General features: G+C 47.7%; 1 protein-coding gene across 1 annotated transcript in view; it reads right to left on the bottom strand.

Annotated features, from left to right (window-relative positions):
• The window catches only part of LOC120237819 (centriole, cilia and spindle associated protein), a 16,465-nt gene extending 4,475 nt beyond the window's left edge, over positions 1-11,990 (bottom strand). Inside the window, exon 1 of the mRNA XM_039241247.1 lies at positions 11,515-11,990. Coding sequence (XP_039097178.1) covers positions 11,515-11,902 — 388 coding nt within the window. The 5' untranslated portion in view covers positions 11,903-11,990. The remainder of the gene's footprint in view (positions 1-11,514) is intronic.
• Between the last annotated feature and the right edge of the window lie 10,268 nt (positions 11,991-22,258).

A 22,258-nucleotide genomic window follows, 5' to 3' on the forward strand; every position in this document is an offset into this window, starting at 1 on the left:
TTGTTCTCAGCATTCAAGAGTCTCTCATGGTTTGCCTCTCTCCCTTTCCCCCACCATTTCTCCCCTTCTTCTCCCTCATGGTCCTCCATTAAGTTCCTCCCAATCCTCCTATACATGCAAACATATGATATTTGTCCTTTTCTGCCTGACTTATTTTGCTCAACACCTGTGATTTCTTATCGTTTTGATAATAGCAATTCTAACAGGTGTGAGGAGCTCTCTGTGTTTTTGAGTTGCAGTGCCCTGATAATTATGGATGTTTAACACCTTTTCACATGCCTACCGGCCATCTGGAAAAAATGTCTATTCAGACCCTCTGCCCCTCTTTTCACTTGGGTAGTTTGCTTTTTTGTTGTTGAGTTGTGTGAGTTCTTTATGTATGTTGGATATTGAACCTTTTATGCAAATATCTTCTCCCATTCAATAGGCCGCCTTTGTATTTTGTTGATGGTTTCCCTTGCTGTGCGGCTTTTCAGCTTGTTGTAGTCCCATTTGTTTATTTTTGCTTTTTTTCCCTTGCCTTGGGAATCAGATCCAAAAAAGACATTGCTAAGACCAATGCGAGCTTACTGCCTCTGTTTTCTTCTAGGAATTTTACGCTTTCAGGTCTTACATTCAAGCCTTTAATCTACTTGAGTTAACTTTTGTGTATGATGCAATATAGTGATTAGTTTCAGTCTTTTGAACTAGACCTCCTTATGCATCTACAACTCCACTTCACTTAGCTGAGCTGTTTAGGTCTGAAGGATATCCCTCACTTCAAATGCTCCAGAATCTGGCTCTAGGTGATGGCTTTATAGTTTGCTATTCTAAAATCCCATCATTTCTTTAGGGCCTATTCTTGCCCCTTACTATTTCTTGGTGTGATTCTTTTCTTGCTTCCACCCATGTTCCCTTTAGAATAAGCCCCTGAATAGGAAGTCCAGATACTGGCAAAAGTGTGACATCTTGATAGATAATCTGTCATTTCTATCTCCACCAATGACCTTGACTCTACCAAATTTCCCTTCCTTCTTTTCCTCTCCTACTCCACATGTGTCTAACCCAGGTCTTCCAGAAGCCTGCCCAGAGAAGGTAATAATGACTTAGGTTAAAGGACAAATTAGTCAGGAAGAAAAAAGAAAAAGAGAATTCCAACACGAGGGAATGTCTTGTTCAAAGGCCCAGAGAGAAGAGAGAATATAAATAGTTCAAAATGACAGGCACACAGAGAGTCTATGGATGAAGGCACGGAGCGGGCAGCAAAGGAGAAGACTTTCCATACCAAACTCAGGAGTTTCATTTTATCCTGAAAATGATGAAGAATCACTAATGGATTTGAAGCTGAAAAATGATAGGGCCCTATTTGCCTTTTAGGAATAAGGTGTCTAGCTACCAGCGTGAAGGACGAGTGAGACAGGTGAGGACAGAAAGGCCAGCTAGCAAACAACGGTAGAGGTTGGGGGTAAGGTGGGAAGTGGGGGGGGGGAGGGGACCCGTAGTCATGACCGGGGTGCAGAGGGGAGAAGGGGCCAGAAGGGGGCCTGGCAGGTGCTCAGACTCACTGGGCACTGTGAACACTGATCAGAATAGCGAGCAGGTGGTGCTCAGGCCTCTCCGGAGCAGACAGCCCGGCAACGCTGTGAGAGACACGTGAAGACGACGGACACAAAGAGGAGCCCACGGCTTCTGCAGTGTTGGGGGGGCCAGCCTGCTCTCCTGACAGACGTCCACCAAAGGGTAAAGAAAGGCTACTTGCACCGCTGGACGGGAGACACTTCTGGAACAACCCAGCTGGCTGATGAAGCCAGGAGAGAAGGTGGTGGGGAAGCAGGAGGGACTGGGGTTTGGATGTGGAGCAGATCATCCAAGAAGCAACGCAAAGTCAGAGGAGGGGAGAGTGAGGCCCCTAGGCCCACCATTATTTAAAGAGCAGCCAGGCCGAAGAAGGAGAGCCTAAGAGGGAGACAGAATTGCTAGAAAAGTAGAAAAACTAACCAGGAGAGAGAGTATAGGAAGAGCTTTGGTAAAGGAGATGGCAATTAATGGTGTCAAACACTACAGGGGACTCAGCAATTGTCAAGGAAGGGGCCTCACTGCTGACAGACAGGGACATGGGGTCAGGGCACCAAGTCATGGAGGGCTGTGTACTGACCAGAGTGGAGACCTCAGTTCTGCTAACCGCGGGCTAGTGGACCAGCCCTCTCCACCACAGATAAACAAAGGCTGACGGTAAAAATCCCAAGTGTCGTGGCCCCTGGGTGGCTCAGTCGGTTGGGCGTCCGACTTCGGCTCAGGTCATGATCTCACCGTTCATGAGTTCGAGCCCCACATCGGGTTCTGTGCTGACAGCTCAGAGCCTGGAGCCTCTTCAGATTCTGTGTGTGTGTCCCTCTCTCTCCCCCTCTCTATCTGTCCCTCCCCCACTTGCACTCTGTCTCTCTCTCAAAAATAAATAAACATTAAAAAAAAAATCCCAAGTGTCCACAGACACCCAATACAAAAAACTAAACTCTTTTCTGGGCCAAGTTATCCCTACAAATAATTTTTCAGACACTATTGTGAGTGTACTGCAAAGGAAGAGAAGGCTCACAAGGAAGGGCCGGCAGGAGGAACCGACCTGACACGATGGGATTTCCATGTACAGACTACAGAGTAATGTGTTCGCCGTCTGTACACATAAGGAAAAAGACCAAAGACCGACCCAGGTATATCCTGGTATATCTCCAGAAACAGGAGACAAAGATGGAAAATGCAGAAGTGACAGAACCTACCAGTACAATGTTCACATTTCTAAAACTCTTGAAACAGCACCTAGTATAAGTGCATGTTTGTATATGATTCAAAATCTTTTTTTAAATTTTTTTAAAAAATTTATCATTGAGACAGAGAGAAACAGAGCAGGGGAGGGGCAGAGAGAGGGAGACAAAGAATCCACAGCAGGCTCCAGGCTCTGAGCTGTCAGCACAGAGCCCCACGTGGGGCTTGAACTCTTGAGCCATGAGATCGTGGCCATGAGAAAGCCCCACAGGAGCCAAAGTGGGCCACCTAACCGACTGAGCCACCCAGGTGCCCCCATATGATTCAAAATTGTATGGAATGGAATGAAATTTAAAATAAAGACCTTTCCAAATAAACAAAACCAATGGTCATCACCATTATGGCAAAGGATTAGAATGCCCCTTTCTCAGTAACTGATGGGACATTCAAACAAGAATAAATTCGGTCTTGCTTTAGGACTGTGCTAGCCAATACAAAAGCTACTAACCACATGTGGCTATTAAATGTAAGTTGAAATCAAAATTAAATAAAAATATAGATTCAATTCCTTAGTTAAATTAAGGAGTTACATCAGTTTTTTTAAGATTTTTTTTTTTAACATTTATTCATTTTTGAGAGACAGAGCATGAATGGGGGAGGGGCAGAGAGAGAGAAGGAGACACAGAATCTGAAGCAGGCCCCAGGCTCTGAGCTGTCAGCACAGAGCCTGACATGGGACTCGAACTCATGAATCAGGACCTGAGCTGAAGTCAGATGCTAAACTGATTGAGCCACCCCAGTGCCCCTGAACTAATCAGAGTTTAAGTGTTCAATAACCTCATGTGGCTAGGAGCTACCATGCTGGATGACACAAAGAGAGAACACGGCCTCCAGCACACTAAGTTTTATTGCACGGTCTGCTTTTAAGTATTTGAACAACAGAATTAACACATTTGACCTAATGGATATACATACAACACTGCATCCAGTAACTAGAGAATATATAATGTGGTCAAATGGAACATTTACATGAATTTACGTATCAAAGTCTATAAAGCAAATCTTAATATGTTTACAAAATTGAATTCATATAGAATGTATCCTCTATACCCTCTACGGTGTAATTACAGTGTAATTCAGCTGAACAAAACAACAAAAATAAGTAACTTTTTAACATCTCCAGTTTTGAAATTTAAAAACATTTCTAAATAATGCATAGGTCAAAAACAAATCATATGGTAACACAAAAATAGGAATGTACTCAATGCCACACTTAAAAATGGTTAAATGGTGAAGTGTGTAATGTATATTTTACTATAATTTTAAAAAAATTTTTAATTTTTATTTATTTTTGAGAAGTAGAGGCAGAGCATTAGTTGAGGAGGAGCAGAGAGAGAGGGGGACAGAATCTAAAGCAGGCTCCAAGCTCCAAGCTGTCAGCGCAAAGCCCAATGCGGGACTCGAACTCATGAACTGCAAGATCATGACCTGAGCCAAAGTTGGACACTTAACCAACTGAGCCGCCCTATTCTACTATAATTTTTAACAAATAAAAAACCGTGGTGACAGAAGGCAGTCCTTTCTTAATCCTGATCTTATTACTTCTAAAATTTCTTCATTAAGCATAATGCTTATAGTATGCTTTTAGTATATAGTTCTCTTTTTTTTAAGATAAATACATTTCCTTATGTTTGTATTATATACATAAATGTTAAGCTTTATTAATGTTTTCATGTATTTTAAGAATCACAATGATTTTGCTTAAGTAAATTAAATACTATATAACAAAACTGGGGTCTTTCTCCTACATGGAGTTAGATTCATCCTACTCAACTGCTGATATAGCTAAAGCAGTAATCAGGGGGATATTTATAGGCTTAAATCAATATATCCAAAAGAAAGGCAGGCAAAACAAACAAACAAACAAAAAATCAATGCTAAGCATCCATCTTAAAAAATTAGAGTAAGGGGGAAAAAGATCATGGGTCAATAAAGACATTTTAATAATGAAAATCCACATAGTCAAGAGTTAGTTGGGGATAAATAATTAATAAAATCCACAAGTCTCTGGCAAGACTGATCAAGAAAGAAAGAAGTAAAAAATAAACCTAAGTGGGCACCTGGGTGGTTCAGTCAGTTAAGTGGTTAAGCATCCGACTTCGGCTCAGGTCATGATCTCACGGTTTGTGGGTTCGAGACCCGCATCAGGCTCTGTGCTGACAGCTCAGAGCCTGGAGCCTGCTTCAGATTCTGTGTCTCCCTCTCTCTGTGTTCCCCTCCCCCCATCTGTGCTCTGTCTCTCTCTCTCTCTCTCAAAAGTAAATAAAGATTTAAAAAAAATTTTTTTTAATAAACCTAAGTAAAACTACAGCAAATGGAATTTAGGCTAAATATGCACTGATGGCATGTGCATATAGTCCCTTCCTCCCAAAAACCCACTAAAGTGAAAGAAAAAAGGCATAATCCACAGGACAAAAAGCAAGGGAGACGATGACACCAGGCATCAGGTGTCAATAAAATTTGGAAACTGGAAAGTAGATGAGGATGTAGAAGTGGCCTCACAGAACTGAGTAGGATGAATCCTAACTCCCTGCAGGAGAAAGCCCCAGAGGACACAAAGCGAACCCCAAAAGGAAATGGAAAATGAGGCAGAAAGTTAGTGTAATGGATTGCCTTTTCCAAAGATTCAGCGTTAATCAGTGCCCCAGCCAACATGCTCTTATTTGTTTATTTATTTTTGAAAGAGACAGAGACAGAGTGTGAACAGAGGGGCAGAGAGAGAGGGAGACACAGAATATGAAGCAGGCTTCCAGGCTCTGAGCTGTCAGCACATCCGACGCAGGGCTTGAACCCACAAAAGGTAAGATCATGACCTGAGATGCAGTTGGATGTTTAACGGACTGAGCCACCCAGGCGCCCCTACCTACATGCTCTTCTGACAACATGGTATGAATGTGCCTATTGAGAACTGCGGTGGGTGAATGCTTCTTCCCCTTGCATCTGGGCAGACTTCTGTAAGCAAGGAATGGAGTGAGAGTTGCTCCATGGCTCCCCGTGAGAAGTCATAAGGGCAAACCAGCATCTGCCCGGCTCTCTCTCAGGAACACTTGACCTTGGAGGCCTGCCAGCATGTTATGAGGAAGGCCAGGAGCATCAAGAGGTCACAAGCAAGTGTCCTCGCAGCCACCCCACCCCCAAGCCCTGGCACCTTCCACCAGAGGCTGCAGATGGCACAGAGTGGAAACAAGGCATCCACAGGGTTACAACCCAGAGAAACCATGAGCAATAATAAATGAGCACCAGAATTTTAAGCCACTCGTTTTCAGGGTAATTCGGTTATGTGACTGTAGATACTTCCTACAAAGTCTTTCCTCCAGTCCATATGCCACATGATTACCCCTCTCCCAGCTCAGAAGGCATGTGGGTTACTCTTCAGAGATGGAAAGGCACAGTGGGTATGGACTTGAGAAGAAAAGGACAACACCTTTCTGAAAACAGGTTTATGTGGTAAAGAACAGGCCCTTCCTCCCTTTCCCCAACTCTGTTCCCAGAATGCTGACAGCCAGGCTATACCTTCACAGGCAAGAGAGTGGAGGAGTGCTGTCTGGGGAAGCGAACACAAAAAAAGGGTATTATGTTTAAGTCCCCCAGAGAAACAGCTGGTCCTCATCCAATTAGTCACCAAGCACCCCCACATACAGAGCTCCTGAAAAGCTCTTCAAGCCTCACTCTTGTATACGAGCAGACAGGCTAAGAGCAAACATCGGAGTACATCCTCTAAAAAGAGAAAGTCCACAGTACACGGAAAAGACTATGAAATATAACAGAGCTCTCAAAGGATAATTATGGCTTTTTTTTTAGTTAAAAGAAATCCAAAAACAAAATACTAGTTTAAAAAAAATTTTTTTTAATGTTTATTTTTGAGAGAGAGAGAGAGAGTGTGTGTGAACAGGGGAGGGGCAGAGAGAAAGGAAGACACAGAATACAAAGCAAGCTCCAGGCTCCGGGCCTTCACCACAAAGCCTGATGCAGGACTCAAACCCATGAGCCATGAGATCATGATCTGAGCAGAAGTCAGATGCTCACCCGACTGAGCCACCCGGGTGCCCCCATTTTTTTTGTTTAAAAAAAAAAAAACTTGGGACCAAAAGAAAAAAAGGGAATCTTTTCAAAATTTAAATCTAGGATGGCAGAATTAAATTTTTCAATATAAAGTTTGGGAGATAAAATTAAAGAGTTCTTCCAGAAAACAGAACCCAAAATTCCAATATCAAAAATGCTTTAAATAAAAATGCTCCTGCCCCCCCAAATAAGAGGTGACATACACAAGGTGTCAGAATGGCATGGTACTTCTAAAAAGCAAGACCAAAAACTAGGATTCAATATAATAATGCCTTAAAACACTGAAATTTCTAATATATAGTTCTCTACCTTGTAAAATATCAATCCAGCCTTTGGATATAATACAGACATTGTCAGTCATGCAAGGTCATAAAATATTTATTTCCCGTGCGACATTTCTCAGGACTTACAGAGGACATGTTACACCAAAATGAAGAGGTAAGCCAAAGGAATGCTTGAGATTTACAAGAGAGAGATTTACAAGGTAAAGGATGTGAGCAAAAGAAATGCTCAAACAGTGAAGAGAAGCCCCAGACTGATGGCATAACATCTAAATTGGAATAGGAGGATGGGGGTCAAAAAAAAAAAAGTCTCCAAGGAGAAAATAATAGCAATAAGTGAATGGAACACCCAATGTGTCTAGCATATGCCAAGTTTTAAAATACTACCAGACTATTTCCAGGTGAAGTCATGGGAATATAAATACATATATATATAAGCATACAAAAAGGTGAAATTGATTAACCTCAGGAAAAACACAAATAAAAAGAAAATGTAGTCAGTATATACGAAACGGCCCATCTGTACATACTTCTACATAGCCACAATTATTCAAACAGAATACCGCTTGAAATAAGAGTCACATATTAATACTGTGGGACAAAATGTAAGGGAGTGGGGGTGGTCGAGCCAAGATCTTAAGCTACATCATCTCCCACAATGGGAAGTCAATATACAATGTTTAAAATAAAATTTAAACAGCCACCAGAGGGGCGCCTGGGTAGCTTAGCCAGTTAAGCATCTGACTTTGGCTCAGGTCATGACCTCCCGCTTCATGAGTTCAAGCCCCACATCAGGCTCTGTGCTGACAGCCTCAGAGCGTGGAGCCTGCTTCAGGTTCTGTCTCTCTCTCTACCCCTCCCCTGCTTGTGCTCTCTCAAAAATTAACAAAAATTTTTTTAAAAATAATAAAATAAAAACCCAAGTAAGCATAATTGCAAGCATATTTTTTAAAATTATACATATGTATAAATCTGCTAAAATATAAACTTTAATTTAAAAAGAAACATGGGAAGGAATTAGAGACAGTCCAGAGAACTCTTCAAAGCAGATCACAGTAAACACGCCTACTGCCGCCCCCACCACATGCACAAAACGCCCTGATGGCTTTCTCGTGCCGTCTCTTAAATAAGAATGAGAAGCCAAGGATCAATAGGCATTTTGAAAAAGTCTCTAACGTGAAATACAGGGTTATAAGCAAAAAGAAACCAAAGTGGGGAGATGGTGGGGAGCCAGAAACTGTGCTGGAGAAATACAGGGAGAAGAAAATACATAAAAAAAAAACTTCTAGTAATATCCTCAGCAAGATAATAAAAGACACTATGTGCATGAATCAAGAAGAGAATACTGCTGTTTTTTTTTGAAAGCAATAAAAAGAGGGCCACCTGGGTGGTTCAGTCAGTTAAGTATCTGACTTCTGATTTCTGCTCAGGGGTCGGTGATTCCGTGAGTTCAAGCTCCTCATCTCTCTGCCCCTCCCCCACTCACGCTGTCTTTGTCTCTAAGTAAATAAATAAATGGACTAAAAGGAGGAAGGGAGGGGGAAATTTTAATTTAAAAACAAATAGAATCCCACAAATGAAAACAAAATGTAACAGAAGAGTTGGGGTGGAAGGGTGACAGCTGGGTGGTTCTCAGTAGGTTGAGCACCTGACTCCTGATTTTAGCTTAGGTGGTGATCCCAGGGTTGTGGGATCGAGCCCTCCACTGGGCTCTGCACTGAGCATGGAGCCTGCTTAAGATTCTCTCTCTCTCTCTCTCTCTCTCTCTCCCCACCTGCCCCTCTCCCATGCTCACACTCACTCTCTCTCACTCCCTCTAAAATAAAAAGAAAGAAAGAAGAGTTGTAAGATAAAGTTGAGAATATCACCCAGAAAAACAGAAGAAAACGACAGATGAATATGAGAGAATTAGGGGAGAAACTCATGAAGTCTAACATCCAGCTAAGGGGTTTGAGAAGAAAGGAACAGAAATAGAAATGAAACAACAATTTAAAGAAACTTACCAGAATTACAAAGCAGGAGTTTCGCTGCAATGGGCTCACAAGCACATTGGAGGAAAACAGACCTACACTGAGGAAAAATTTCAGAACGCAAAGGACAGACAAAGACCCTAAAAGCTTCCTGAGGGTGGGGACCTGGTCTCAAGAATCAGGAGAATGTGGGACTCCAACGCAATCTCACAAGTCACAACACAACACAGCGATGCCTCCAGACTTTTGAGAGAGTACTTCTAGCCCAGCATTCCATGCTCAGCCACAAACTCACCTAAACATGAGCGCGGAATGCGAGCCACCTTTTGACATGCAAGCTCTCAGCAACGTAACCTCCCACGTACCCTTTCTCAGAAAGCTACTAGAAGATAAGCACCAACAGGAGGGGGAAACCAAGGAGGAGGACGATGTGAGAGCCACACAAGGGCTCCTACCTAAGAGAAGCCAGAGTCCCTGGGGTGGCGGCCAAGGGCCCTCCCAACACGAAACCAGACAGGCAGTGAGAGCAGCAAGCAGGCCAGACAGAAGTAGGTCAGAGGCGCCGAGGGATGTCTTCAGATGTCGAGAGTGACAGTGAACCTGATGTGTTGGTTGTATTGTGAAAGAAGGAAAAAGGAGTCCCGGCAAACAATGCAGGGCAGCTTTGCGCAACATTTTCCAGGCACAATACTGTAGATAACAATCGTGGACCTAACAAGCTATGATGGTATGATGGCTATTCTGAGCAGGTGTGGGGAGGGGCCACAGGTAATCATAAAGGTAGATCCGTGTCCACAGGACTAAACCAGAAGACTTGTGCCCCTAACCGCCCCCCACCCCCACACCTGTTATTCAAATTTCCACCAGGAATCAGTGAAGCTAGGAAGCTGACTACTGGTCACAAATCTTGGGGAATTTACAGGGAATTGACGTGAGCACGGAGAGGCGGCTCAGGATGGACTGACAATAGCTGAGGACGACAGAACAGGAGCAAAGGAGCCTGACTCTGCGACTCAAAGATGACATTTCCTCTCTTCCACCTCTTGCATCGAGGCTGGGATGAGAGACTGAAAAGTTGACTGATCACTTTACAAGGCCCTCAACAAACAAAACTGAAGTCACTGATCATTTATCCTGAACTTCCATTTCTTCATCTATAAAAGTGAGATAAAAATTACACCCCTACCGGGGCGCCTGGGTGGCTTAGTCGGTTGAGCGTCCGACTTTCGCTTAGGTCATGATCTCGCGGTTGGTGGGTTCGAGCCCCGCGTCGGGCTCTGTGCTGACTGCCAGCTCAGAGCCTGGAGCCTGTTTCAGTCTGTGACTCCCTCTCTCTCTGACCCTCCCCTGCTCACGCTGTCTCTCTCTCTCTCTCTCTCCTAGAAATAAATAAAAAAAAAAAATTAAAAATTACACCCCTACCACTTAGAATTATTTTGAACGTTGAATGAGAAAATACATACTCTGAGATCAGTGACTCGGGGTATAATAAGCTCTCAATACATTTTGGTTACTTTTCTCGCCAGAGACTCTTTAAAAAATCGAGTGAACCGGGACGGGGGTGGAGAATTGGGGCGGGGGGCGGGGGGTCTGGCCAACGCTGGAAAGTAGCAGGAAGGAATCGCTGGTTACTCCAGGCTGTATCCCGAGGCACTTGACCCGCCTCCCAGGCGGAGACCCCGACTCTGCAATCGTCTGGCCAGGGGAGGTGTAGGACCAGGGCTGAGAGGAGACGCACAGGTCCCGAGAGCCCTTTTCCAGCTACTGCTCCCCCTCTGCCCCGCGGCACCCTTTAGACGAGGAGATGGGTGGGTGGGCAAGAAGCGGAGAGGACCTCGCGCTCACAAGGAACACTCCCCCACCAACCCGGAGTTACGCAACCGCCTGCGTAAACAAATTCAAAACACTCTTTAGGGACAATGCAGTGAGGTCAGGGACTTCACCCGGAAAACAGCGGCCCCATTCAGAAGACTGACAGCTTGGCTCAGGGATCTTAACCTCTTGGGGTCAGTCCTCTCCGAGAATCCCATGGAAGCTCGGCTCCTTTTCGAGGAAAAAAAAAAATGGATGCTCAGCTATAAAAATAGATGGGATTTCAGAGCTCACTAAGGCAACCAAACCTTCTGATGAAGGCCCGGCGTTCAGCGACACTTCAACCCCGTTCACAGCGGGCTCAACCCAGAGCCACCCAAGTGCGGAAATAAGGGTGGGAGGGCGGAGGCGGGGCTGACACCACCCTTATTTTGTCAAGGGAGGCGCATTCTCTGTCTACTAGAGGGCGGGGGGGAAAGGAAAAAAAAAAAAAAAAAAAAGGAAGAGCTTGCCCTGAGCACTGCGACGCCCGGAGCTGGGCAGCTCGCACGCAGGGGCGACCCCCTCCCGACCCCCAGCCGGCCCGGTACCTGGCAGAGCCGCGTCCGCCGCCTCCTCCGCGCTCTCCGCGTCCCGGGCCTCCCCGGCCCCCGCCGCCTCCGCGCCCCGCTCCTCCGCCGGCCCGCGCGCCCGCCGCTCCGACCCCTCCCGCGCCGCGGGCTCGGCGGGCGGCGGCGGCGAGGCGGGGGCGTGCTGCGGCGCGGGGCCCCCGGCGCCCGACGACGCCGACGACGCCGAGTCGTCCGAGGCGCCGGCCGGGCCCCAGTCGTCCCAGAGCCAGGGCGCGTGCGCCTGCTCCAGCAGCCGGCGGCCCAGGCGGTAGTGCAGCAGCTCCCGGTAGCACGGCCCGTACTCGTCCCAGCGCGGCTCCCGGTAGCGCTTCATGTACTCGCTCTTCACCCCGCTCCCCGGGGACATGGTGCCTCCCGCGGGCTCGAGTGCGCGCGGCCCCGCGCCGCCGCTGCCGCCGCCGCCTACGGGACCGGGGACACGACACAGTGGCCCGCCCCGCCCCTCCCGCCGACCCGGCCCGCCGCGATGTTTAAACCCGGAGCCCCGCCCGGACGGGGCGGGCGGGGGCGGGGCGCGGGCGGAGGGGGCCGGGCCAGGGCGGGGGCGGGGGTGAGGGGGCGGAGGGAGCAGCGGGCGGCGGGCCCCGGGAAGGGGCGGGGCCCGGGAGGACCCTGCCAGGTAGCGCCCGGTCCCGTGACCCTGTCCGGAGAGCCCCGGCTGGGTACTGCGCGGGAGGCTCCGGGAGGGAGGCGTAGCGGCTAGGACCGCGGGGGGTGGGGATCACCTCGGGGGACGGCGGCCAGAGAGGTGGGCTGGGGTGACAGGGCCGCGGGGGGCCGGGTGCCGGCAGGCTCGGGAGTGAGGCAAAGCAGGGGTGGGGGTCCTCGGGGCTCCCTCCGAGCTTACCTCCTCGGTAGCGCGCCGGCCCGTCCTCCGCGCGCTTGGCGCAGCAGCCCCGAGCGGCGCGCTCTACCCCGCGCTTTCCTGCCGAGCAAGATGTCGCCGACGGCCCGGCGGCCCGCGTCCCTGCGGCAGCCGGCGGGAGAAGGCGCCGCCTCAGTCCCCGGGAGCAGACGCCTCCCCCGCGCGCTCCCGGTCCCGGCCCCCGCCCGCTGCGTGGGGGCGGCCGCTCCGGAGCCGAGCGTGAGGCGCGGGGGTGCGGCGCGTCTGCCAGCCCGGGGCCCCAGGCCCACGTCCCCGGCCACCCGGCCCAGGCGCCCGCGCACCCGTGTCCCTAGTAGGCGCCGGCCCAGGCGCCCCCCGCCGCAGGAGGCCTCAGCTGCTGCGGCGTCCGGGGAACGGTGCAGCCCCCCAGGCCCGCGACCCTTCGAGCTCCCCTCCTGACACCCCTGCGCCGCTCGCGTTTCCCAGAAACGAGTCCGCGCGTTGGCTCCTGCTTCCTTCCTGTGGTCACAGCACCTGTTACTGTGGTTTTAACCCCTTTCTACGTTTTAATGGAATTCCTTTCCTGTCGGCACCCCAAACGTTTTTTAAACTTAATGAAAACCGCCACCCACCCTGTCAGAGACCTTTGCACAAAAAACCTGGACAGATCCAGTGCCTTGTGCGGCCGTATACAATGTTGCTGCAGTTGTTACAGTTTCAAGAGTGCTCCCCTCCCCCGCAGATCCTTACCCTCCATTAAAATGAGCCTTGACACATTTCTTACAAGAAAAGATTTGAAAGAAGTTTTGGAAAACCAAAATATTTAGCAGTTGAAAAGCAGTCCTAGGCCATCCATGAGTGAGTTACCCCGTTTTGGCTTTCATACTGGGTTTTCCTCCATTCACCTATTTACTGTTTTAAAAAATGTTTTTTTAATGTTTATTTTTGAGAGACAGGGAGACAGAGTGTGAGCAGGGGAGGGGCAGAAAGAGAGACACAGAATCTGAAGCAGTCCCCAGGCTCTGAGCTGTTGGCACAGAGCCCGAGGGTGGGTCCAGGCCCACAAACCCTGAGATCAGGACCTGAGCCTAAGTCTGACATGTAACTGACTGAGCCACCCAGGCGCCCCTTCATCTGCTATTTTTGCCTCTTTCTTCATTCATGTTCTGCCCTAGCCCCTCATGGAAGCTGAATGATCCAGAGGCTGACACTGCCCAAGTGGGACGGGTCAGACTGTCCTGAGAACTTGAAATGAGCAGTCCAGGAGTCATTACCACTAGATTGTTAATGGCAGTTTTCTGGATGGACACCCCATGGCTTTGACCTCCCCACAGTGGCCCTGATTTCTCCCTTCTCCAGCTTTGCCTTTTGATCCTTGAGACACCCCCAGGAACCTTCTAATGCACTCCACTTTTGTTTAAGTGGCCAGGGTTGGTTTGGGATGGCTGCAACCAGAAGAATGGTAACAAATATATTAATAACCTGGGGGAAATGACAATGTGCAGTTATATGAAAAATGCAGAACAAGCTGTCTCAGCCTTGGCTGTGTAATTAAGCACCCCAAAACTTAGTGGTTTAACAAAGATTGATTGTTTCTCACAATTCTTTTTTTTTTATTTTTATTTTTTCTGAGAGAGAGAGAGGGACAGCATGAGCAGGGAGTGTCAGAGAGAGAGGGAGACACAGATTCTGAAACAGGCTCCAGGCTCTGAGATGGCTGTCAGCACAAAGCCCGACGCGGGGCTTGAACCAACGAACTGTGAGATCATGACCTGAGCTGAAGTCAGATGCTTAACCAACTGAGCCACCCAGGTGCCCCTGTTTCTCACAATTCTGTGGACTAGCCAGGCAGTTCTGCTGGTTTCGCCTTGTTGATTTAGACTCGCTATCCAGTGGCCTTTAGCCAGAGGGGAGCTAGGCTGGAAGGTTCAAGAGGACTTCACATGCCTGGTGGTGGGGCTGGCTGTGCGCTGGCCTGGTTGGGTCCCCTCACTGTGGCTTCATCCTCAGGAGGCTAGACTGGCTTTTCACTTGCTCCTGTCTTCTGAGTGGGTAATGACAAGCTGGGGAGGTCACTTACATCTCTTCTGCTGCATATAATACTCAAACTACAAGGCCAGCCTAGATTCAGAGGGAGAGAGAAATAAACTCCATCTCTGCATGAGAGGAGCAGCAGCAAACTTACCTGAGCACTAGATGGAGAAATTTGAGTTTCTACTTTACAATCACACCTTGACACACATACACACATATGTCAGGTAATATACCATTGTTGTTGTTGTTTTTGTTTTTTGGTATAACTGAAAAATAGAATTAGGAATGATTTGTTTTACTTTTTCTACATCTATTACAGAAAGAGAGAGCTCAGGTGGGGGAGAGGCAAAGAGAGAGAGGGGGAGAGAGAGAATCCTATGCGATGTCAGCATGGAGCCCAATGCAGAGTTTGATCGTGGTTCATGAAATCAAGAGTTGGATGCTTCACTGACTCAGCCAGCCAGGCACCCCGATTTGTTTTACTTTTACCTGTTTTGCACAGTTAAGTGTGTTACTGTGATTCTAATTTTTAAAAGTGTTATTATTCATCAGGGTGCGTCCACTTGGAGGTGATAAAAACCAATTCAACCAGCTTCAACACAAAGGATATTTACTGACTCTGGCAGAGCTAAACCCAGGAACCCAGTCAATGTCATTGCGATTATATGTCTTTCTGTCTTTGAGCTCTGCTTTCCTCTTGGGGCTGGCCTTTTCTTCTCCCACTGTAAATGGACTCCTTCCACATAGCTGAGGAAGTACCCTTGCAGCCTCATGGTCTCTTAGCTTGGGACCACCCACATAAGAGAGCAAAGATTCTCTGGCCACATGCAGAGCTGTTAGCAGGTGTAGGCAGTGATATGATCAGCCACGTCTGGGACATGTGCCCATCTCTGTCGGGGATAGGGTGGCAGGCTGAGATTGACGGCCCATGGGAAGCACGGGGAATGAGGATGGACTGACTCTCAGAAGGAGGAGGGGTAGGCAGACAAAACTGCAGTGCCCACGGGTAGGTGTGTCTTCGTGTCTGGGAACAGGATGAGAACGTTCTAATTTGACAGCACTTGTGAGAGGGAAAAAACTTGGGATGTAGTTGACCTTCAATAAGGTACAGCTGTTAAAAATTTGAATACAATCGGCTGCCTGGGTGGCTCAGTTGGTTGAGCATCTGACTTCGGCTGAGGGCATGATCTCAAGGTGTGTGAGATCGAGCCCTGCATGGGGCTTGCTGCTGTCAGCACGGAGCCTACTTTGGATTCTCTGTCCCCTGGCTCTATCTCTGCCCCTCCCCCACGCACGTGCTCACTCTCCCTCTCAAAAATAAACAAAAAATGTTAAAAATTAAAAAAAAAAGAAATTTAATACAGTCATAGTAGTATCTATAAAGTTGCATTTCTATTTCCCTCTAAAGAATTGTCTGTTCATACAGCACTGAAAGCTGCTGATGTGGAGGAGAGTGCGTGTTATGTTCTGCACGTGGAATTAGGACCAGTGAACAGACATTACAAGATATAACTGTGGCAAATATAGTAGACTTGGAACGCTTTTTGTTTTTGTAATGTTTATTTATCTTTGAGAGAGAGAGACAGCTCGCAAGCAGGGGAGGGGCAGAGAGAAAGGGTGAGCCAGAATCCGAAGCAGGCTCCAGGCTCTGAGCTGTCAGCAGTGAGCCAGATGCGGGGCTCAAACTCATGGGGCCATGAGGTCATGACCTGAGCCAAAGTCAGATAGATAACCGACTGAGCCTCCCAGGAGCCCCTTGGAACTGGTTTCTTAAGCAAGAGGGAAATTTTAGAAATTGCCTAGGAAGCTCACAGAAGAAATAGAGAAGGTGGAATATGGGCAGGCATCAAGGAGACCTCTGAGGCCAGGCTGCAGGGTCCTGGATGGACAAGAGGGAAGATCTGCCCCCTTGACTTTGGTAGAGGGAGGCTTCAGTGAGAGGCAGCCCTGGGAGAGCCTCTCTACCAGGGTGACTGGGGAGCCAACAGGAAGGAATGCTGAATCCTGGGAGATTTTAGGAAAATAATAGATATTTGCTACATAGGCATACAGATTCAACATTAAGACCTGCTAGTGACTCAGTCTGGCCAGCCATGGAATGGCAGCCTCACAAAAGGTGAGTGCTTTGGCTGATCCTCTGAGCTCCCTGCTTCCCAGAGCCCTTCCGCCCAAATCCTCTGGCACTATCAGCCCCTCAGGGTGCCCCCATCCTGTGTCAATAACCTTGTCCTTCTTTAGCGCAGGGTGGCCGTCTTCCAAGAGCTTTCTCCACTTCACTTGTCCTTTCTTCTGAGAAGATGTTCTTTCCATATCAGGTGCTCTGCTCCCAACTCTCCTGATCCCTCCCCTCCGCCCCCATCCAAACACAAACATACTCAGAAGTCACCCATCCACTCTGTCCTTTCTATAACTCCACCTCTCAGTGGAGAAGCTGCCAATGCTAGACCTTCTTCCTAGAGCCTCCCTGGCATCTGGAGCGCGATGATGGGACCCTGAACTCTGTTCATCAGATACTTATGTCCCGAGACTTGCCATCAGGGTTTCCTGTTGCATGGAAGCAAGGACCAGGAGGCTCTCTGGCTGAAAGGTCAGTTTCAAGGCTGAGTTCCTGGAGCAGCAGGGGCCACAGCACTTAGAGCAACCCTGGCATCCAGAGCCTGCCGAGTCAGGGGCCCAAGCTGCACATCCAGCGCTCCAGGGCTGTGGCGGTCTCCGTGGCTCCTGTTCCTCTCGGAGCCCCACACCTGCGGTTTTCAGCCCTTCCAGGGATTCTGGAAGCCACCCAGGAAAATTTTTAAAAATGTGTCTTTTCTTCTAAAATTAGCAGAGCTGATTTCTCTGATGAGCAATTAAGCACTTTGTTTAATACACTGGACGGTCCTGACTCCTCCTCTCTGATAGGGTTCTCAGTTTCCTTGGCAGCTTCGTATTCCTCCATCTCCTTGTTTAAACAAAGGATCCCATTCTTTCCCTGCCTCTCTCCTCATGCACCAGGGATCTCTGCACTAGGGATCGCATAGCAGGGGTGATCCCTCTACATCACGGCCCCCGTGCCCCGCCCCTCTCTGCAGGGCCAGACCACCTTCCAGCTTATTGTCCGTCATCCCCTTGCACCGAGCTGGCCAACACTGTGTGCTCAGTGTTCGTATCTACCACCATGCTCACCCCACCCCTCTTCTATATTCCCAGTTCCTGCTAAGGGCATTTTCGTTCTCTCAGTCCCAGTAAAAATATCATCTTTGTGACTGGGTGCAATCACTTGCTGGTGTGATCATGTCTACCAGGCAGTGTTTCATATGCCCATCCTCTCACCCACCACCTTATCCCAGTTGGGGGCACACTCACAGGCACCAGGGCCCCTTCACAGCCCTGCAGAGAGCAAAGACCTGATCAAATAAAGAAGGGTCTATAGCCAGGGACAGGCCTAGCTGAGCTACTATACCCAGAGGGCCTCCCCCGATCCTCAGCTGAAGGGGAAGCTAAGCTTGTGGCATGGGAAAGAGCTGTCAGAGCTGCGGGCTCATCCAGACTCAAAATAAGAGAGTCTAGAAAAATAACATTAAAAAAAAAAAAACCCTCTAGTACAGCTCAGGACTGTTTAACTGTCTCCTTCCCTTCTTGTCTACAATGAACATAGCCAGCAACAATCATATACAGAAGTACACACAGATAGTTCCTTTCACACAAACAAGATCTAGATGAAGCATTTTGCTTGACTGGATTATTCCTGATAGTCATAACCTGATTTCTTGAGGTCCCACCAGCAACAGGAAAGATGAAAAGATGCAACAAAGTATTTAGCTTGACTTCCTACCAGGAAGCCCGCAGAAATACCCCCAGCTAGATAGCCTGGAGCCCTGTGAACGGGCGGAGGGTGACTGCGCAGAGAACACCTGCCATTTACACTGCCTCTCTGCAGAAGTCAGACTCCTCCCTGGCCAGGGGCTTTGGGAGTCCCACAAGAAAAATCACCCTAGGTCCTTCACTTAGCAAGAATAGGCAAAGAGAGGTTCTGCGCCAGGACCCACTGACCACGGACCCTGAGCCTGACCAGTAGCTGAGCTCCCCCAAGTGGCTACTCAGCCCTGGGGCAGGCTCTCCAATGAGAGACCCTGTCTTAGTCCATCCAGGCTGCTGTAACCAAGTCCCTTAGACTTTGCAACGTCTGAACAATAGAAATGTATTTCTTAAGTCGTGGGGGCTGGCAGTCCTGCCAGATGTCAGCACAGGTGGGTTCTGGGGAGGGTTCTCTTCCTTGTTCATAGATGATGTCTTCTGTGTCTTCCCATGGCAGGAAAAGGAGCTCTCTGGGGCCTCTCTTAGGAGGGCACTGATCCCAGTCAGCAGGGCTCTCCCCTCACCACTGAATCACCTCCCAGAAGCCCCATCTCCTAATACTAACTGGAAGGGCGGGTAAGGAGCGTTAAGTGCAAGCGGGACATTGGTTTCAACATATAAATTTGAGGGAACACAAACATTTATACTGTGGCACCCCCTGTGTCCTCTCCCCTTCCTCTACCACTGCTGCCTTCCACCTACTGTTCTAGTTCCTTCCCTGAACAGCCCTACAATCTCTTCCTCCCTCTTCTCTCTCCCTCTCCCCACCTCCTTCCCTCTCTCTTTCCTTGACTTCTAACACAGTGCCTTGGACCCCCCTCCTCCAGAGCAGCCCCCTTTCCCTGATCTTCCTACGCTTGGTCCCATCTAACAAAGAAACAAAAATACCCCCAAATTACCTTGACTACTAGATAATAAGCCATCAAATCCAGAAACACAGTGTGATTACCATGGCAATTTGTCAGAACACGCAATTCTGTGCGCATTGTCATCTGGCTGCATTGGTAACGCCTGCTTTGAAAGAGCGCCCAGATAGCAATTCTTGCTGCCTTGCTCCATGATGTGGAATGCTGAGCCCCAGGTTGCTTATTGGTGTGTGTTTCTGAAGAAACTCTTGGCCCTATGTGCATATACTCTGTCAACCCACCCCCATGTAGATTAGGGTACCAATCTTTTGTCTGAGGCTTCATAATTTTCTTGGAAGGATGGGCATTCTACTGTCCACTTAGGTAAGCAATCTAGAATATCTATATTCCAGCCACCCCCAAGAGCATAGAGCCCCCAACTTTATTAGGCTTGGGAACAAGAATATATTTTTCACGGGGGATTGCCTAATGGGGATGCACTCACTCCATTGCTCTAAGTGATTTTCCCCCCTCAACCTTTTCGTTGCATTCTAGGCAACCCATCAGAAAAGCGTCCTTCAAGAGCATTGCTCTGGTGTTTCACAGAGGCATTGCATCTGGTGTTAGAGCATTGGCTTTTGGTGTGCTTTACAAGAAACAGCCAGATGCAACTCTCTGTTAAAACCGTTCAAGGGAGTTGAAATGACTTGTATGCCTCTTCACCCATTATCTGCTTGTGAAATCTCGCAGGAGAAATCTGTCTCAGTCCTCTGTTGACAAGTTGACTTATTTTTACCATTTGGTTACTGAAACTTCTGTGGTTTTGCTTTACTTCAAGTGTGGAAAGTACAGAGCCAGATCCAGACTTGTGGCTCACTCTTGTCCACCGACCCACCACCACTTGGTTCTATTTTAATTTTCTTTTGATTGCCTCTTTTACTGACCTTATCCGATTGCATGATGTATTTTGGATGCTCACTTAAATCCATTATGAATCTTTTCTTAATTGATTCATCTTTTACTGTTCAAAAATCATTAATTCTTCTGAACTGATGTAAAATCTAAACTTTTTTTGATTCAATGAGACACGCAGGGGTATGTAATATAAACCTCACAGATCTCTTGTAGGAAGGCAAGATATATTAAATATCTCAGTGGGAAATCAATATCTAAACATACACGAGTCCATTTTGAAATGAGGATGGGTATGACAATCCACAAGTAGATGGATAAAAATGAAAGTGAATAGCTTGTGTTTCCACTCTTTACATGGTAGCCATTATTATTTCAAGGTATTTGAGTGAGGGAAGGGCAAAGAGGCCAACACAGACTTGCTGTATACGCAGCCACCCCCTCCACCCATGTAGCACTTCATCAACAGTAGACGTCTACAGTGCAATTTGATGTAATGAGAGTCCTTTTCCAAAGGAGCGTTTGGAATACTCCACTGTGGATTATTGTTGTTGGACAAAAGAAGTGATTTTGGAAATCTTTTCATAGTGGGCAGCTTTGTATGGAAGGAAGACAGACTGGCAACACCAGGGACCCCACCATCCAAGGCCTTGACATTCACTGCTGAATTGCAGTTGAATTTGGTTTCCTGCACGTCACTCAGAGTCTGCTGTGTGTCCAGCACTGTGCTCAGGGGAGGAAACCTAAGACTCAGGTCCAGCTGTGTGCCCGGCTGAGGGCAGGAAATGTGAAAGACTCAAGTCTCAACTTCCAGGCCCACTAACATTCAGTGGTTTCCAGTTGGAGGGGGTGGGTGTCGCATATTCTTCTGATAAAGGTATAGACCCTTTCCCCAGAAAAAAAATAGATGTACACACAAGACATGTGCCTGCCTGTCATCTTGTCCTCATGCTAGCTAATGGATCCCAGGAAAAGAACCTCTATCCATATTCATGAGACAAACTATATGATTACATGTCTAACAAATGCCTACCAATATCAGGCATTTTACTCACATTATCTCAATTCTCAAAACAACTCTATAAAATGGACTTATTACATCCACTTAATGGATGATAAAACTGAGGACTAGCCCTAATAAATAACTTGACCAAGAGGACGTGGCTAATAAGTAGCAGAGCTGGAACCCAAGTATGCCTGACTTCAGAGTTAACACTCAGGTTACTAGAAGGGATGATTAAGACAAAAGCGATTTGGCTGAGGAACATTGGCCAGGTACCCTGAGGCAGAGAATAAAGAGGGTGCAGACAATGTGGTTTGGAGAGTAAGTACACCAGGCACTGGGGCCAGATTGCCTGAATCTGAATCTTGGCTTTGCCACTATGTGACCTTGGTCAAGTACGATAACTTCTTGGTGCTTCCATGTCCATAGGCATATTAGTATGTCTATAATAGCAGTTCTTGTGAGGATTGGATAAAATTACAGCGTACATAGGGGCTCCTGGGTGGCTCAGTCAGTTGAGCGTCAGACTTTGGCTCAGATCGTGATCTCAAGGTTTGTGAGTTCGAGCCCCGCGTTGGCTTCTGTGCTGATAGCTCAGAGCCTGGAACCTGCTGCAGATTCTGTGTCTCATCTCTCTGCCCCTCCCCTGCTAATGCTCTGTCTCTCTGTCTCTCAAAAATAAATAAACATAAAATTTTTTGTTAAAAGCACCAGCACAAGACGATTGTGTGCCTTGAGGGTAAGTCCAGGTCAGAGGAAGAATGACAAAGAACAGGTGTGGCCAGAGAGGTAGGCAGAGAACCAGCTTCGTGTCTTCAAACTGCAAATGAATAGTGGGGACTAGTACTGCATATCTTATGGTAGTGATGGATGAAAAAAATCAGACTTGCAATACAAGAGTTTAATAAACTTAAGAAATGAAATTTCAATGAAGAGACAAGATAAAGCCAAATCTTAGAATTGTCAACTCACTGTTTTGCACCTGAAACTAACGTAACATTATATGTTGACTACACTTAAATAATAAAAGTTTTTAAATAAATAGTGTGTGGGGTGCCTGGGTGGCTCGGTCGGTTAAGCGTCCCACTCTTGATTTCGGCTCAGGTGTGTGAGTTCGAGCCCCATGTCAGGCTCCAAGCTGACAGAGTGGAACCTGCTTGGGATTCTCTCTCTCAAAATAAATAAATAAATAAATAACCTTTAAAAAAAATAGTGTGTGAGTAGTGAGGAAATGAGTGTGACCAA

Source organism: Hyaena hyaena, unplaced genomic scaffold, assembly GCF_003009895.1.
Source record: "Hyaena hyaena isolate Hyena2069 unplaced genomic scaffold, ASM300989v1 scaffold_193, whole genome shotgun sequence".
Classification (NCBI taxonomy): domain Eukaryota; kingdom Metazoa; phylum Chordata; class Mammalia; order Carnivora; family Hyaenidae; genus Hyaena; species Hyaena hyaena.